An 18160-nucleotide genomic window follows, 5' to 3' on the forward strand; every position below is an offset into this window, starting at 1 on the left:
CAGTTTGACAAAAAAAACCTTTAATAAAACAAGGAAACAATAACAACGCAAAACAAGAATAACTCCAATGTCTGTCCTTTTACACAACGGGAAATGTCATAATCAGCTTGCAGCGGAGTATGTTAACCCCTTCACGCTCAGTGTTGGCCGCTTTGTACCTTGGGCTTTACACTCACTGTACACATTTTGGGCAGTGAGTGGTTCCTTGTGATGGGCTGTCTGCCTTTAATGTCGCTGCTATCATGAAGCTGTGAGTTTAGTCTCTCAATACGTGTGTGATTTTGGTATGAAACGTGCATGTAGGAGAACACTGGGTAGTGGGGGATCTTTAAACGCCAACGTTTTTTATTTCTTTGTATCTGCAATGCGGACAAGTGAATAAATAATGCATTCTGTGTCTCAGTCTAACCCGTACTCAATGTCTTCTTCCTCCGCCTGGAGACCAAGTGTCACTGTGTCCCCTCTGCTGCCTTCCTCTACAATACAAAACATCACACTAGGAGTATGAGACAACTGAAAACAAGTCAATAATTGTACATACACAACACGTCTGAGACATTTCCGACCCGCACATTGTAGAGAATGTGATGTAACACAAATAAATGATAATGAAATGAATATGAAATATCTCCTCCTTAAATCCCTCTCCTGACTTCCCATCAAGTGTCAGATCACCTACAAAGTTCTCCATTCATCTGCTCCTCCCTACATATCAGCTTTAAACTCTCACAATGCCCCTTATTGTCTCCTTCGTTCTACGCATAACTGTCTCCTTTCCACCCCTTTCACCTCTACTGCTCTCTCGCCTTAAACCCCTTCCCCTTACCTTTGGATCTCCCTCACACTCAGTATACACCAAGCCCCCTCTCTGCCCACCTTTAAGTCATAGCTTAAACCTCACCTCTTAAATGAAGCATATCATTAGCCCAGACTCATGACTACTGTCCCACACGCACAGTCTCTCCTATCAACCATTGTGGCTAAACACGGCCATCTACTGCACTCATTCCCTCACCTGCTGTCTCTGTAAGTCTCCCAACATACCACTTAGATTATAAGCTCTCTGGGGGAAGGGACTTCCTTTACTATTGTCTGACTTTGCTGCACTTATTGTACTATAATTCCTTGTACAGTATTGTCTTTGAAAAGTGCTGAGTACATTGTGGGTGCTATATAAATAAATATATACATACATGATCATTTACTGTAAATTCGGTTAATCTTTGTTTAAAAAACAATCATGCATGTCAAAGAAATACTTTACCCGAGGTCCCGGTGGAGAGCAGATTGTCTTTGTTATATGTGATACATTGAACCTGTTTCCCAGCCTCGTTCTCCGAATTCCCAGAAGCCACTTCCTGGATGAGAGGTGTGGATGGTTTGAGCTGCCCAGCTTCCTGCTGCATCGTGTCCATGTTGGACTTTAGTTCTTGTGGAACAGGTCTGGAAACTCGCTGATCATTCCATAGTTCGGTAAATACATTTGAAGTAGAATGCAGATTATCGCTGAGCCTCGAGGTTTGACCTTCTCTCTCCCACTCGGCGTCACTCTCCTCGCTGTCCTCCGCAAGCATTACAATCTTCGGACGGTATATTTGCTACAAAAATCACAGACATGTACAATGTAACCTCCCCGCTATGGACACTACACCACGCTGCCTCAAACTGGGCAGAGATGCATAGGAAAATGAATGTTGCAATAACATGTCAAATAAATGGATTGACCTGCCCTTAAGGTACTGTACAACTGAGTGACATTACGGAGAGATGACACCCGAGTCCGGGCATTTATTTCGGGACACAATTACGTTTTTTTATTCTCACGTGAATCTTTATAATGGACGTAATTAGTAATCCTTTAACCACAGGCAAACTCTCTATAACAATGTTATAGGCCTACACAGTTATCTGAGCTGCAATTAAGTTATGGGCCTGAACTGGTTAAGCTGTAAATTGTTTTTTTTTTATTTTTATCTGTAAAAAAAGTTAGGTGAATTTTAACACATATTTCTAAGATGCTGTGGTTATGTTTAAAGATGAGTCTGTAAGTAAAGTAAGATGCTATGACCGCACATCTTTCATGTTCTAACAGGATATGTACTCGTTTGAGGAAAAGTGATAACCACAGAAAATATTTTTCAGGTGAAATAATACAATGCATGTAAAAGTTACAGGAGCTGTAATTGATAATAGAGAGTGTAATTGTGATTTGCATAGTATCAATGGAAGCTATTAATCCTATATAAACATATTAGTGATATGCTGTATTTAGAATCGGAGCAGGATGGATAGAGAAAGAAGGCTGATTTGGTACTGTAAGTAACTCTTATTAGTGAAGAAGGAGCGGCTCAGTGAGTAAAGACTGGCAGTGAGTTTGAAGCAGGGTAACCTGGTTCAATTCCCGGTGTCGGCTCCTTGTGATCGTGGGCAAGTCACTTTATCTCCCTGTGCCTCAGGCACCAAAAACATAGATTGTAAGCTCCACGGGGCAGGGACCTGTGCCTGCAAAATGTTTCTGTAAAGCGCTACGTAAAACTAGCAGCGCTATACAAGAACATGCTATTATTATTATAGGCAAGCATCTCAATTGTACTTATACTTAATAATATATATATTTATATATCTTTTCTATAGCTTTACTCCAGCATAACAGAACGCAGCATTCTTGTCGTTGCACACATTTTTTAAATAATTACTTAAATAAAAAAATAGTAAGACTGGCAATGATTAAGTTTCAAATAGATTATGATATTCTTAAGAATCGTTGCACATAGTAGCTTTCTGTAATTATTTCTCCCAGATATTAACACGTCTTTCTCTTCATGATGTTATGATTCTCTCCCTCCGAGTCTCCTAGGCTCCTGTTCTGTAAGGCTGGAGCCATGGTACTGCAGACCGTGCAGAGGTGTCCATACGCTGAGCGAACAGACTGCCTTGAGGCAGTGTTCGCGTCTGTGTGTGCGGAGGCAGGAGGGGGCGCGCGTTGTACAATAAATCAGTTCAAACGGATTTCATGGCGCGACAGGCCGGTCACGTGAGCAGTTCGCCCAATGAGGGCGAACCAGCTCCGTGATGTCATTGGCACACCATGGCCGAAAAATGCACCCACTTTAAGCGGGTGACGTCACGGCCGCGCACCCCTCCGCACGGGCAAAGGCACCATGGCCCCAGCCTAAGGCCCGTAATACTGTATAGAGCGCGCGCTTGTTCCGCCGTATAATTGGCTGTGTTAAAGCCTTACTTTATACAGTTCGGCCGCACGCGCGCACGGCAGTGAGCGCTGAGCCGGCAGATCGGAGGAAAGACTCTGAATAGTGTATTTTCGTGCTGCTGCCGCTTGACATCACACTCTATTACCCAATCAGAGTGAGGCTGCAATTTCATTGGCAAGGTGTGTGTGTGTGTGTGTGTGTGTGTGTGTGTGTGTGTGTGTGTGTGTGTGTGTGTGTGTGTATCCTGCAGTATCCAAACTCCAGGGAAGATTCATCCATCAGGGTACAATCTGCCCTCCAAAGGTGGGGCAATTTTACTGTCTAAAACTTTCCTCGACCAGCCACCACTCTGAGAGCCCTGCTCAGGCCATTTAAAAATATATATATATATTTAAACCCCTATTAAATATATTCAGGGCTATTTCATTTAAAGGATGCTACTGTCCCTATATATGCAAGACCCTTTCATGTATATTTTGTCCATAAGAAATAGGAGCATTTCATTAACAGCTTCAGCCATTTTGGATGCAGGGTTGTTGTGGCTGTGTGTCTGTGTGAATCAGGGCGTGACGTCATAGCCACGCCCATCTGTCGCTCACAGCACTGAACTCTATACACACAAAATGGGTGTTTCACGTGCACGAGCTGTAGCACTCGCGTGCGCATGCATGGACACGGCTACTATAAAACAAGCCTTAGCCTAGCTGCTGTGTATTTATCCAGATAAAACCAACCAGTCAGCCATCTTATTTAAGTATTATACTGATGTCATGCAAACTCCTTGCCAACATATAAGGGCCCGTTACACGTGTGTGCGTGCACGCGCTCGTGACAGACTCCTGGCGGCCAATGGAAGTGTTGAGTATTGAAACTACCATTGGCTGCAAAGTGCGGCGTCGACGCTGCTGCAGTCGCGGGTATCTTTTGAAACTGTGATCTCCGTCTGCAGCAGCGCGACGTCAGTTTAAGCAGCCAATCAATGTCCGGACGTTTACATTAATTGGCTGCTGAAATTGACCAGAGACTCGGCAGTGGGGACGGGGGATCACACAGCCACAGGTGTACATATTAGGGAGTATTTCGGATGCCTTTCAATGTTTTAATAGCCCATTGGCTCCTCGAGAATTGCATAATTGTGACGGGGACCCCCCCCCCCTCTCAGCATGCACGCACACACACACACACACACACACACACAAAGCCACTCTGCGCCCCTGCTCGCCGCCCCCCGTCTGCGTCTGCTGGGGATGATCATAGATTGCTGGGCTGCAGGAGCGCACGGCGAAGGCGCGCATGGAAGCAGGTAGCAGGCAGTGTGAGCTCGGCCTAAGGAGTTTTAAGCTTCTTGTCTGAGATGGATACTTAAGCAAATCTTCATTGGTTAAATGGTAACTGTCTATCACAGCATCTTATCTCAGCTAGGACCTACAGGTGTCAATAATCACTCAGTGTCAACAGAGCAGTTTAAGCAACTTGAACCATAGTATGACCTTCTGTGTCAATTCTGGTTATTAGAATAGACTTCACATGTAATTGAATCTAGGAAGTTTTACAAAAAGAACCTTCAAACGTATTCCAGTGTTAAGACATACAGTATATCCTTATCTTTAGAAGATATCATTTCAACAATCGTCCTGCAGTCATTCATTCATATGCTTCAATCTTTTAAAGAAAAATACAATTTCTTACATGCACACACACACACACACACACACACACACACACACACACACACACACACACACACACACACACACACACACACACACACACACACACACACACACACACACACACACACACACACGCGCGCGTATAGGATTTATCTAATATTACTTGCATCTCTTTATATTGTATAAATACTATTATTATTACACTCTCTACGCCTTTCTTATTTTGTGCTCACCATACATATATTCTAAGTGTGAGGCTATTCTACTAATATAAAACTATGGTTTGGTGCACTTATATTTAGAATAGAGACTAACCATTCCTTAGGACATTATTTGGGGAAGAAGGTATAAACCCGTCACAACAATACTTGCAGTAATACCGATCACAAAAAGAAACTTACCTTGGTAGTATTTTCATCGTCCGCGTCACCGAGCTCGTCTACATCGAAGTCTTCCAAATCTGGCAAGTCCTAAATAATAAAGGGTCCGGTTAGTACGAGGCGCTGTCAGTGACTTTGCCGTATTTAGCCGCGGCCTCCTTGCCACACGTGGGCTCGTGTCACAAGGCGGTGCTAAGCGTTCGCTTTACACCCATGCATATGAGCGGGGGCTGAGGAGGCTAACACTTGGATCTGGGCCTCAGACAGCAGGTATGAGTAACGAGTATAAATGCTACACAGCAGGAAGAGCAGCTGAGAAAAGTAACGGGCGCAGTAACAGGTTGTTGCGTTTAGTAGCAATTGGCGCGTATTAGAGCGCGGCGAATATGTGGATAAACGCCATGGGGGCAAAGTGAATCCTTTCACAGCCGGGATTACTCCCTTATATCAAATAAGAATTACAGGGGGGGAGGGGGAATCATGGCAAATTTGGAGCAATTTCCATCTTGCGTCTCTTTGCGTCAATGTATCTAGGTCTTTGCTCCACGTTTTGTGCTTTTTTTGTCGCCTTGTGATTTGGGGAGTTACAATAGGAGGCGTTAGGGGAGGAGTTACGCGACGCACAGATTATAATGAGATGCAGCAAACTCTCCGAGTGTCATTTTTGTATCTTGTATTTGTGTCAAAATAACCTGCCAGGTCAGAGGTGACGTAAACTTTTCTGGCCAACAATTTGCTTCAGAAACACCTGCAGAAAACAGAGAGCAATGTGTGAAAGCAAACTCAGGTCCCATCCCCGTCACACGTACATCAATATAAAGCTTCTCTGTGGCTCTCAGAGGAATGGTTTCCACGTCCTCAGCATCTCTCAGCTCAGTGGTCAGCGCACCTTCTCCACTTAACTTCTCCGGTGATGCTAGAGAAATAAAACAGGGCGAGCTAATCAGCAGAGAGAGGTTCAGGGCGAGGAGGAAGATTACGGGGCATCAGCAGACTTCATTCATAATTACTTACAGTGATTTATTGAAGCCGCTGCATTTGGATTCCAGCTGTGTGGTGAATGTGGTTATGTGAACCAGGGGACCGATCCCTCTAATCTCTTCACTGCTCTCTGTCAATCAGTTAAAACTAATGCATGCCCTTATCCTCTCCCGTCTGGATTATTGTAACACACTGCTAACAGGCCTCACAACTTTCTCCTTTGCAATCTATCAAACATACTGCTGCTAGAATCATTTCACGTTCTCACAGAACAGTCTCTGCTCATCTCCTCACCTCCCATGAAGTGTCACCGACAAAGATCGCCTACAAAGTTTCCCTCCTTACCTTCAAGGCACTCCACTCATCTGCTCCTCCCTACAAATCAGCTTTGAGCTCTCGTTATGCCCCTTCTCGTCTCCTGCGCTATACCCATAACTGTCTGCTTTCCACCCCTTTCATCACTACTGCTTTCTCTCTTTAAATCTTTTTCCCCTCACTGCCTATAGAACTCCCTCACACTCAGTATATGCAAAGTAGCTGCTCCTCATCTTTAAATAAAACCTTAAAACTCACCTCTTAAATGAAGTATTTCAATAGCCTGGACTCGTGGCTACTGTCCCATACACACTGTCGCTTCTACAAACCACTGTGGCCAAGCACTGCCATCTACTGCACTTATTCCCTCAGCTGCTGTCCCTGGAAGTCTCCCAACATACCACTTAGATTGTAAGCTCTCCGGGGAAGGGATTTCCTTTTCTATTGTCTGACTTTATTTCACTTATTGTATTATAATTCTCTGTACTGTATTGGCTCTTTTGTAAAGCGCCGAGTACACTGTGCGCTATATGAATAAAGATATACATACATACTGCTGAACATACAAGTTGCACATACTGTAGCAGTGTACAAGGGGGCGACAGGGAGATAAAATACGGACAGGGGCTCTACTGGGACGTGTAAGACACAGGGAACATTATAAAACATGCAGCCAGCCTGTGAGTGCTGTATTGGAACAGCAAGATACAAAAATACCCCATGCTACCTCCAATGTGACAAAATACATAGTTAAATACTTCAATGTTTGTATTCTCATGAGTAAGGGGCATTTAGTGAAACCCTTTGGCCAAAGCGTTATAAGCCTGCTGCCACGTCACGGCATGACCAGTATGCAGGTCCTATCACTGCCTGTGAAAATTCTAATTTACCTCTGCAGTATAGGAACAGTATGGAAATCCCAATGGGATGTATGGAGTACCTGGCTGTTTCCTGCCATTGCTGGAAGTCGTATGCGTATCCAGGGAAGATAAAACGTTTCTATTCCCAGTACATCCCTCATCCTCTGGAACTGCAGCCTCATGTTTGGAACCAGACTCATCGTCCATCTGAGCTGACAGGTCCTTTCCTGTCCCATCCAGCTCCTGCTGGTCCCTGCTGTACATAATCTGGGCGGGTGGATGGGACACGCCATGGTCCCTGCTGTTTGCAGACAGCTCCACGCAGGCGGCCTCCACACTTTCCTTCACAAACCTCTGGGTCTTCTCCTGAGACTCCTCATTCCTGCAGTGAATACTTTGCACCTCGACTCCGGCGCTGCTTCCTGGGGGAAACTCTCCTAAAATACAAATAACAAAACAATGCAATAGTAAAAGACGTCTTCACCATGCAGGACAGACCACAGCACTGAAACGTTGGCATGATGCTTGTTGATGTATCAATACAAAGATCACTGATCTCCCACTTCAGGTAATGTACAATTCTAGCCAGTGACTATCACTCCATCTGATCCATGTGCACACGAGGGGCGCGGGGAGGAAAGCTGAACGTTAGAAGACTAATAGCAAAGGGACAACATCTTAGTTTCTGATTCTTAGATTGGCTTAGTCCTGCTCCAGTCATGTCGTATACCAGTCATGTCCTATGCCGGTCACGTCATACACCAGTTACATCCTGCACCAGTCACGTCCTATACCAGTGGTGTCCTGTACCAGTCATGCCCTATGTCCTATACCAGCAATGTCCTATACAAGTCATGCTCCACACCAGCCACGTCCCACACCAGCCATGTTGTAATATTCTGTAAGTGCAGCTCACAGTACCTCTTTCCTCCCTCTCCTTTTCCTCCCTCCTCTCTTCCGCTTGCCTCCTGATTTCTGATAGAGCATCAATACTATCTTGGATCTTCTTTCTCTCTTTTGTCTCCCACCGTTCTCTTTCCTCCTTCTCTGCTTCTCTCCCACCTCTGGCCCAGGCTTCAGCACATGCCCTGTAACACAGACACATGTTATCACAGAATATTCTCGAGTTTACCTGCCGCACACAAATCTAACACTACAAATATCCTTCTGCTACCAACAAGTAAGTAAAACTCTTCCCACAACTGTGTCCCAAATACGCAGCCAAGCTGGGTACAACTCTTCCCACCACTGTGTGCCAAATACTAAGCCAAGCTGGAGTTAAGTGGAAGTAAATTAAATGGTGTAATCAGAGTGAGCTACAACAATGCAATGACACATTTCTTTAAGCTTAGTTTTAGTAAATATTCCACCATATATTTGTACCTGTCTTTTGGAAAGACGGGCCTGTCATCCAGATATGTTAGTTCCTTTAACTGAACGGTGATTGTCTTTCTGTAATTAGGAATCTTCTTGATAACCTCATTTCCCATCAGGTTCAAGACGCGCTGAAAGAAACAAATAAACATTCAGCACAAACAATGACGTGAAGCTAAAGGAAAGCGTTGTGATACAGTGCATTTTGACTGAGCATCTGATTGAGCCACCTGTGCTGAAGGTGGGATATCCTGAAAACCTGACCTATTGATGGCCTTGGGGACTGGAGTTGCCCACCCCTACTTTAATAGCAATGCCTCTTTAAAGTAGTATCATAATTTTCCCCTGCGTGGTCTGAGCTATCGGTAATCTAGACTGCACACGTAACTTGGCCTATGTGTATCATACTTAAAGATGACACTGATTTGACAAACTCCTAGAGGAGGGAATGCTGAATTCATTGTCGGGTTACATGCAGATTGGACACAGTTTGCTTACAGGCTTTATATCTCGCGTACCAAGTTCGGCATACTCCGAAGGATGTCAATAACAGCCGGGTCAGCCAGTTTGTTATGGGAGAGATCCAGGACACTCAGTGTCGGACATCCTTCTAAGTGCTTTATATCTTCCACTGTGTGCAGTTGGTTGTGAGCGATCTGCAGGGTCGTCAGGACTGGGAGACGAGCTGAAACACAGAGATTACCATGACATGCACATTGTGAGCGATCTGCAGTGTCGTCAGGACTGGGAGACGAGCTGAAACACAGAGATTACCATGACATACACATTGTGAGCGATCTGCAGTGTCGTCAGGACTGGGAGACGAGCTGAAACACAGAGATTACCATGACATGCACATTGTGAGCGATCTGCAGTGTCGTCAGGACTGGGAGACGGGCTGAAACACAGAGATTACCATGACATACACATTGTGAGCGATCTGCAGTGTCGTCAGGACTGGGAGACGAGCTGAAACACAGAGATTACCATGACATGCACATTGTGAGCGATCTGCAGGGTCGTCAGGGCTGGGAGACGAGCTGAAACACAGAGATTACCATGACATACACATTGTGAGCGATCTGCAGGGTCGTCAGGACTGGGAGATGAGCTGAAACACAGAGATTACCATGACATGCACATTGTGAACTTATCCTGTTTCCTTATTGATGACTGCAGTAAGTTTCTGTATCCCGCTAACTCTTTCAATAGCAGCCGTAGCATCTCTTGCTATTCTGCTGATCTGTCTATGTATCTGCAGAATAATTATTCTTTGTTTTTACCCATGCTACTCAGGTTTATCTCTTTGTCCCTCAGTTTATGATGTGATACGGCCCGAGGACACTCACACAAGTTTTCAATAGCTTTGATGTAGTTGTTGGACAGGTTGAGAGAGTCCAGTTTCTGGAGATGTTCGAGGTTCTCAATTCTGTGGATCAGGTTTTGATGCAAGAAGAGACATCGCAGGTCCACCTGAGCATCCAGATTCTCAATCCTCTGCAGACCATTGCACTCTAGCCACAGACATTTTAGGCCTGTGTATTCCTCCAGATTTTCTATATGCATGAACCCTGAGTGAGACAGGATAGGGTTAATAATACAGAGTTCACCGAAAATACTAAAATGATTCTTACTAAAATACTGAAGGCAAAGACAGAAGCACTTTTATACTAGAAATTCAGGCTCACCCTGATCCTATCTGCAAGCACACAAGTCCATACTTTTCAGTATTACACATAGGAATACGATGAGGTATTACAATTTGGTAATATCAAACAAAACATGGACATGTGTGTGTGCAGGGGCACAGGGGGGCGGGGGGAGGACATGTATGTGTCCGGAATTACCTCTCTGGACTTAGTAACCAATCGTGGGATATCCCCTGAGAAGGGATAGAGCAGGGCGGCTGCTGCTGCTAGGGGGCTGGGCAGCTTCTTCCATCCTGATTTGTTCTGTTTTGTCCTGGTGTGTATGTGTGCGTATGTGTGTGTATGTGTACTTGTACAGGGAGGGGGGGGGGGGTGAGAGGATGAAGGGAGGGGGGGTGAGAGGAAGACGGGAGGGGGGGTGAGAGGATGAAGGGAGGGGGGGTGAGAGGATGAAGGGAGGGGGGGTGAGAGGATGAAGTGAGGGGGGGTGAGAGGATGAAGTGAGGGGAGGGGAGAGGATGAAGGGAGGGGGGGTGAGAGGATGAAGGAAGGGGGTGGGAGAGGATGAAGGGAGGGTGGGTAAGAGAGGATGAAAGGAGGGGGTGAGAGGATGATGTGAGGGGGGTGAGAGAAGATAAAGGGAGGGGGGACGAGAGAGGATGAAGGGAGGTGGGATGAGAGAAGATGAAGGGAGGGGGGTGAGAGGATGAAGGGAGGGGGGTGATAGGATGAAGGGAGTAGGGGAGAGAGAGAGGTGAGGAGGGGAGAGGTGAGGAGGGGAGAGAGAGGTGAGGGGGATAGAGAGAGGTGAGGGGGATAGAGAAAGGTGAGGGGGGGAGAGAGAGAGATGAGGGGGGGAGAGAGGTGAGGGGGGGGGGAGAGAGAGAGAGGGGAGAGAGGTGAGGAGGGGAGATAGAGGGGAGAGAGATGAGGAGGGGAGAGAAAGGTGAGGGGGGGAGAGAGAGAGAGGTGAGGGGGGAGAGAGGCGAGGGGGGGGAGAGAGGTGAGGGGGGAGAGAGAGAGGTCAGGGGGGAGAGAGAGAGGTAAGGGGGGGGTAGAGGTGGGGGAGAGAGCCTGCATGTGCTGTGAGAGAGAGCCTGCATGTGCTGTGAGAGAGAGCCTGCATGTGCTGCAGTGCTGTGAGAGGGACAGAGATGCCACGTTCTCCCTGCATCTCTGAAAGGTGAGTTGGCAAGTTGCCAAAAATTCCGGGCATTACTGAATGAATAATGCCCGGAATTCTAACTAATCAGAGAGCAGGGATTTCAGTAATGCCTGGAATTGTACTGCTTTAGCCTATAATTATAAATAACATTCTTCCTCACCAAAGATTATCGTCACACCTTTCACCATTTTGTCCAGTATTTTTGGACAAGCCACCTGATAACCCTAAGTATGTAGATATGTTAAACAGGATCTAAAACCTATTATAAAGGGAAGATGTTTATGAAGGGAATAATGAAAATGTAGAGACCTTCTGGATAGAAATTAGCAGTGAAGGTATAAGTACAAAGAAATAGTTTGTAGGGATATACAAGAAACTACCAAATATCTGTGAGAATGAGGAAGCTAAAATACTTCTGCACATTGAGAAGGCATCAAATCGAAGTTATGTTTGCATAATGGGTGATATTAATGATCTAGACATAGACTGGGGCAATGAGATTAGCATTACAACAAAAGGAAACAGGTTTTGGGGGGCGCTTAAAGACAATTACATGACCAAAATTATTAAGGAACCAACCAGGAGAGGCAATACTGGATTTGTTAATATCATCAAACAATGTAGAAGTAATAACAAATATTCAAGTCTGGAACATTTGGGTAACAGTGATCATAACATGGTCTCATTTGAAAAAAATATATTAAAAAAAACAGATTACTTGGGTTCAACAAAGACCTTAAACTTTAGAAAGGCAGATTTTAATAAACTAAGGACGAATCTACAAGGGGTACATTGGGATGATGTTTTTGCAGGGAAAATGTAGAAGATAAATGCGTCCCTGATAATTGCGATCCCGAGCGGTGACGCATCATGTAGTGCGCTGATGAGCCTATCAGCGGCGGGGGCGGGAGCGGGAGCTGACAGAGAGCTTCCTCCACATGGTAGGGGGTGGTGTGTGTGTGTGTGTCAGCACGGAGAGGATGAATACGACTGTAGTGATGCGCTGGTAACCAGATGCACAGCTGATTCAGACCGCCTCCTGCAGCCAGGGAGACCGACCCCCGTTGCAGCCATCCGCGGGGGGAGGGAGGGGGGGTATTTACGGGAGCAGCAGAGGGCATGGCGAGGGAGGGGGAGAGTAGCGGGTCCCTCCGCTCATACCACGACACCCGGCCGCCACTCCCGCTCCCTACAGACCGCAGGTAGCGGTCAATTGCCTGTCAGCACGCCGCCTGTCTGCAGTGCGGGTGCGCTGACTGAGGGAGCGGGGTCTTAGCCTAAGTGAGAAAAACCCTCATGCACTATAGGAACGTGCTTTGTTTACCAGGGAAGAATCAATTGCAATAGTAGTGCTGCAGGAAGAAACCACAACCTTTATATTAACGAACAATTGGTTAACTGAGGAAGAAGTTCATAGGCCACTGACCCTGATGGCATACATCCAAGAGTTCTTAAGGAGTTAAGCTCAGTAATAGCCAAATCATTAAATTTAACATTCAAGGACTCCATTTCCACAGGCTCAGTACCACAAGATTGGGGTATAGCAGATGTTTAAAAAGGGAGCTAAAACACAACCAGGGAATTACAGACCTGTAGGCCTGACAACAAAAGTGGAGAAGCTACTTGAAAGTTTAGTGCGGGATCATTTTCAGGACTATTTAATGGAAAACAAAATTATTAGTAATAGTCAGCATGGATTTATGAAGGATAGGTCATGCCAAACTAACCTTATTTGTTTCTTTGAGGAAGTAAGTAGAAATTTAGATCAGGGTAATGCAGTTGATTTTTCAAAAGCTTTTGATACGGTTCCACACGAGGTTGGTGTACAAAATAAAGCAAATTGGACTCTAAAAATATTTGCACCTCGATTTAAAATTGGTTGAAGGAATGACAACAGAGGGTTGTCATAAACGGAACTTTTTCCGGTTGGGCTAAAGGTATGAGTGGAGTACCTCAGGGATCGGAATTTGTATTGTATGTCTTTATTTATATAGCGCCAAAAGTGTACTCAGCGCTTCACAAAGAATACAGTACAGGGAATTATAATTATACAATAAGTGTAGCAAAATCAGACAATAGGAATGGAAATCCCTGCCCCGAAGAGCTTACAATCTAAGAGGTTTGTGGGGAAACTTACAGAGACAGCAGGGGAGGGAATAAGTGCTGTAGATGGGTGTGCTTGGCTACAATGGGTGGTATAAGTGACTGTGGGACAGTAGCCATGAGTGCAGGCTTTTGGGATGCTTGATTTGTGGGACAAGTTTTAAGGTTAGTCAGTGTTAAATGAAATGGTTAACACCATTTACAGGGGAAGAGGTGGCAGGGAGGCGTGGGTAAGATCAGGTGTGTGTGTCTGGCTTCAGGCTTAGGGAAGATCCCCAGCAGCAGGAAGGAGTAGATAGAGTGTGAATAGAGGATTTGTGTGGGTGTTTTTATTGAGGGGTAAAGAAGTTGTTGGGAGAGAGGTGTATAAATAATGGTGCAGTGGGGAGTGGGGATGTTGGAGAGAACAAAGATGTTCACAAAGGAGTGAGGAAACAGTAAACAGAAAATTCAATAAGGAGGGCATAGTGAGATACAGGAGGAGAGACTGGGCAGTTATTGGAGGATAGGAAGAGTACAAAGAATCACAGCTTTTAGAAAGTAAAGTTCTCACAGTTGTAAAGTTGTTGTTCAGAGTTCAGATCCTCCTCAATCTTCACCTCCAATGTCAACTCCAAGATTAACTCTGCTACACACTTAAATGTTACACTTTGATGTTACACAGCCAAAGTATCCTGCCTTAAGTATGCTAAAACACAGCCACATTGACTAATAAACAGACACACCAAATTGTTAATTAAATTTAAAATTTTAGGATCTTGCAAATTGATAGTAGAATCCAGTTCACACATACCAATATTAATACATTTTAAACTCTGTAGCAATTGATAGTAGAATTTGCTTTTTAACTTGTTTATTAATGACCTTGAGGTTGGCATAGAGAGCAAAGTCTCCATCTTTGCTGATGACATTAAATTGTGTACAATAGGCTACTCCCCAGTATTACACCCACAGTTATACAATGAGGCTATTCCGCAGTATTAGGTTGCGCTTATAGTGCCAGCGACGTGACGTCAAAACAAATGCATTGTCGCCGGCGCTTACAGTGGACACGACGGCGATGGCGCGACGGAGCGACAGCGCTACCAAAATTCTGGTAGTCAGTGGAAATTGATTTTTGGAGAGACGGTGACTGGCTATAGGCTTCTCCGTCTGTCTGCCATCCCCCTTGCTGACGTCACTGGCCTTGTAGCCAGTGACATCTCCCAAACATTAATTATAACTTTCGCAATGGCGATGATGACGGGTGACGTCATCGGTCGCGTCGCCGGCTGTATAAGCGCAGCCTAACACACATAGTTATACAATGAGACTATTCTGCACGTGGAAAATGTAAGTAATTCTATATCACATTGTCTGTTCACATTACTAACCTTTGTAGTGTAAGTAAAGTGTGTCGTTAAGTATGGCGTGACGTACAGTTTCTGCTGTTTGCAGAGGTCTCGCAGAACTTTTTCGTCATTCTAAAACAGTAACAAAAAGCCCTTATTAATTTATTTTGTCACAAGGACGTGATACACTGCCTAATACTCATACAATGCCTAATACTCATACAACATAACTTATCTAATTAACATCTACTTGGTATGCCTGCCTGAGTTGAATAGGCAAACCCCTCCATTAAATATTTGTCACGTAATTTTTTTTTTAGAGTATTTAAGTCAGTCTATCTTCGCTGTGTCACATACAAAGTGTCTGTGGAGTTAATATTGGAGGTGAGGACTACATAATAACTGGACTCTGCACTTCAACAACAACCGTACAACTGGGAGACCCTGGCTTTCTAAATGCTCTGATAATTTGTACACATCTATAGACTCACTTTCTAAGCTGCTGTTTAATCTTCAGTAATACACAGCCCTCCCAGGCCTGATTTATACACCATCTCGTTCAACTCCTACTCTTCCTATCCGCCAATACCTGGGACCTCTCCCCTCCCACCTCTCTCCCTGCATCTCAGTATGCCTCCCAGGCCTGATTTATACACCACCTCTCTCACCTCCTCCTATACCTGGGACCTCTCCCCTGCATCTCATTATGCCTCCCTTTTGCTTTTTCTGTTTGCTGTTTTCTCACTCCTTTGTAAACGTTTCTGTCCTCTCCAACTTCCCCACTCCCCTCCTTCTATCCACATTTCTTCATCTCTCCTCCCCTCCACCTATGCCTGTGCCCATACAGTGCAACACTCTTTACACACGTCTTTCCCCAACAACTTCTTTAGCCCTCAATAAAAAGCAACCCACAAATCCTCTCCTCTGTTCACCCCCCCCCCCCCTCTCTCTCTCTCTCTCTTTATACTCCTCCTTCTTCTTGCTGCTGGGGATATCTCTCCTAATCCTGGTCCCAGCCATATATACATCTGCTCTCGCCCACGCCTCCCTGCCACCTCTTCCCTGCTAATGGTGTTAATCCATCTAATTTAATACTAACTAACCTTAAAACTCGCCTTGCAAAAGAAGCATCCCAACAGCCTGCACTCATGGCTACTGTCCCACAGTCCCTCCTACCAATCATTGTGCCCAAGCACTGCCATCTACTGCACTTATTCCGTCACCTGCTGTCTCTAGAAATCTCCCAACATCCCACTTAGATTGTAAACTCTCTGGGGCAGAGTTTTCCTTTCCTGTCTGACTTTGCTGCGCTTATTGTATTATAATTCCCTGTACTGTTTTGTCTTTGTGAAGCGCTGAGTGCACTGTCGGTGCTATATAAAGATATACATACTTTACATACAACGCCTAATACGCATACGCCTAATATGGATATTTATTTGGGTGTTATTAGGGTAAATTCGTAATTGTTTACGTTTCAGCAAGACAAATAAATAATTGACAGATCCTATTTTTGCTGTAACTCAAGATTGCTGTGGCGACATGAATATATAATCCTATGGGTAACTGCCCCGGATACAGACAGACACGTCACTCATTACCTGGGCCCATCCTTCTCCTCTTCCTCTGTTCTGCTGGGATGCTGGTTTGCAATCCCATCGTCCCCACTTTCTCTACGGACGGGTTTGGTAGCTTTTTGGGGAAGAAAACAACATGAATTGATATTATCCTCTGTCCTTTATCCTCCAAGTAGACTGGAGTAATACTGAGAGACGTTAGTATACGGGATATTATACGGGATATACCTGGAGTCACAGCAGCGAGTGTCTGATTATATACGGGATATTATACAGGATATACCTGGAGTCACAGCAGCGTGTCTGATTGTATACAGGATATAAAACAAGAAACAAAGAAGTCCAGAGCAACATCCAATGTGACAAAAATACACAGTGAAATACCTATATATCTCTTGAAAAAGGGTCATCTAGTTAACCCTTTGGCCAAAGCGTATAAGCCTGCGAGCCACTTTCAAGGCATGACCAGTTCGCAGGTCGTAACACTCTTTGACAAAGTGCAGTAGATGCACGAAACGCGTCAGAGTTCCTTCTCTAGATGATTTTTTGTTTTTAAATGTCTTTGCTGTTCAGTGTTGTTCATTAAATTTTTGTATTGGAAAATCGCCATCCAGCTTCCGTTTTACTTCCTGCTTCCGGAACGCACGAAGCACTTGCTGGCACGCAGTGCACCGCCATCTTTCCCCCTATCCAGGGTGATTTTCTAATGCCTAACACTAACTGATTAAAATCCTTATTTACCTCTATAATTAGAGGCAGGATGGTCCTGGCATTGAACCTGTCGCAACCAGCTGCATGAAAAGATTTTAAGTAATTATAAAGTCTTTTTTTTCATCAGTTAATTTAAGATATAATATATTTCTAATTAATACTTTTTCAAAATAGCTATAAGTAATTTTTGGATTAGATATAATTAAATATGGTATATTCTTAAATATACCCTATGGATTTGATTATAAATATTATAACATTGAAATATCCACATCTACTATATATTTCTGAAAGTGTCCTATGTGTCCGTGTCTGTATGTGTCTCTCTGTGTCCCTCCCCGTTTCCCTAGCGGCAATCACATTGGACCTTGGGCCAGGCCAATGAGATTGCTCCCTTGGCCCGCCCGCCCCCGCACACCTCTCATTGGCCTGAGGCGGAGTGAAGGGACACACACACACACACACACACACACTTAGCAGCACATCTCCCGCTCTCTTACCCGCCGGTCCCGGAGGCTCCGCCTCTCCCTGTTTCCCGCGCTTTCACCCCCCCCCCCCCCCGGCGCCGCTACAGTCAGCGGGGGAGCGGAGCGCGCGCCCGGGACACAGCGGGGGAGCGGCCACAACACGCTGCCTCCCGCCTCACATCCACGTGGGAGCTGCCGGACGGGTGAGGGAGCGGCCGGACGGGTGAGTGAGCGGCCTTCACCTCCCCTCACCCCCCTTCACCTCCCCTCACTCATTTCCCCTCCACTCCCCCCCCCCCGGCGCCACTACACTCAGCGGGGGAGCGGAGCGAGCGAGCGCGCGCCCGGGACACAGCGGGGGA

At 45.4% G+C, this 18160-nt stretch overlaps 1 protein-coding gene across 2 annotated transcripts; it reads right to left on the minus strand.

Annotated features, from left to right (window-relative positions):
• On the minus strand, nt 1–16945 carry DNAAF1 (dynein axonemal assembly factor 1). Of its 2 annotated transcripts, none has more exons than XM_075576902.1 (11): nt 16849–16945; nt 16645–16735; nt 10145–10366; nt 9314–9480; nt 8805–8926; nt 8343–8509; nt 7502–7858; nt 6075–6181; nt 5287–5355; nt 1265–1598; nt 1–476 (listed from the first exon to the last, which is right to left on the minus strand). In XM_075576902.1, exons 2-11 carry the CDS (start codon nt 16700–16702, stop codon nt 400–402), a joined length of 1680 nt encoding a protein of 559 aa, XP_075433017.1. In that variant the 5' UTR covers nt 16703–16735; nt 16849–16945; the 3' UTR covers nt 1–399. The 2 variants fall into 2 exon arrangements, with proteins under 2 accessions (XP_075433017.1, XP_075433018.1); XM_075576903.1 differs by lacking the exon at nt 16849–16945 and adding an exon at nt 15086–15175 and having other exon boundaries at nt 16645–16736.
• Nucleotides 16946–18160: the final 1215 nt, after the last annotated feature.

Source organism: Ascaphus truei, chromosome 19, assembly GCF_040206685.1.
Source record: "Ascaphus truei isolate aAscTru1 chromosome 19, aAscTru1.hap1, whole genome shotgun sequence".
NCBI lineage: Eukaryota > Metazoa > Chordata > Amphibia > Anura > Ascaphidae > Ascaphus > Ascaphus truei.

Bases quoted from the DNA above. Each gene is read 5' to 3' on its own strand.
- DNAAF1 (XM_075576902.1), bottom strand. From the start codon at position 16,702: ATGGGATTGCAAACCAGCATCCCAGCAGAACAGAGGAAGAGGAGAAGG. The intron at 8,510-8,804 runs GTACAAATATAT...TCTGTGTTACAG, and splicing joins CCCGTCTTTCCAAAAGACAG to GGCATGTGCTGAAGCCTGGG. The intron at 7,859-8,342 runs GTACTGTGAGCT...TTTGTATTTTAG, and splicing joins AAAGGAGAGGGAGGAAAGAG to GAGAGTTTCCCCCAGGAAGC.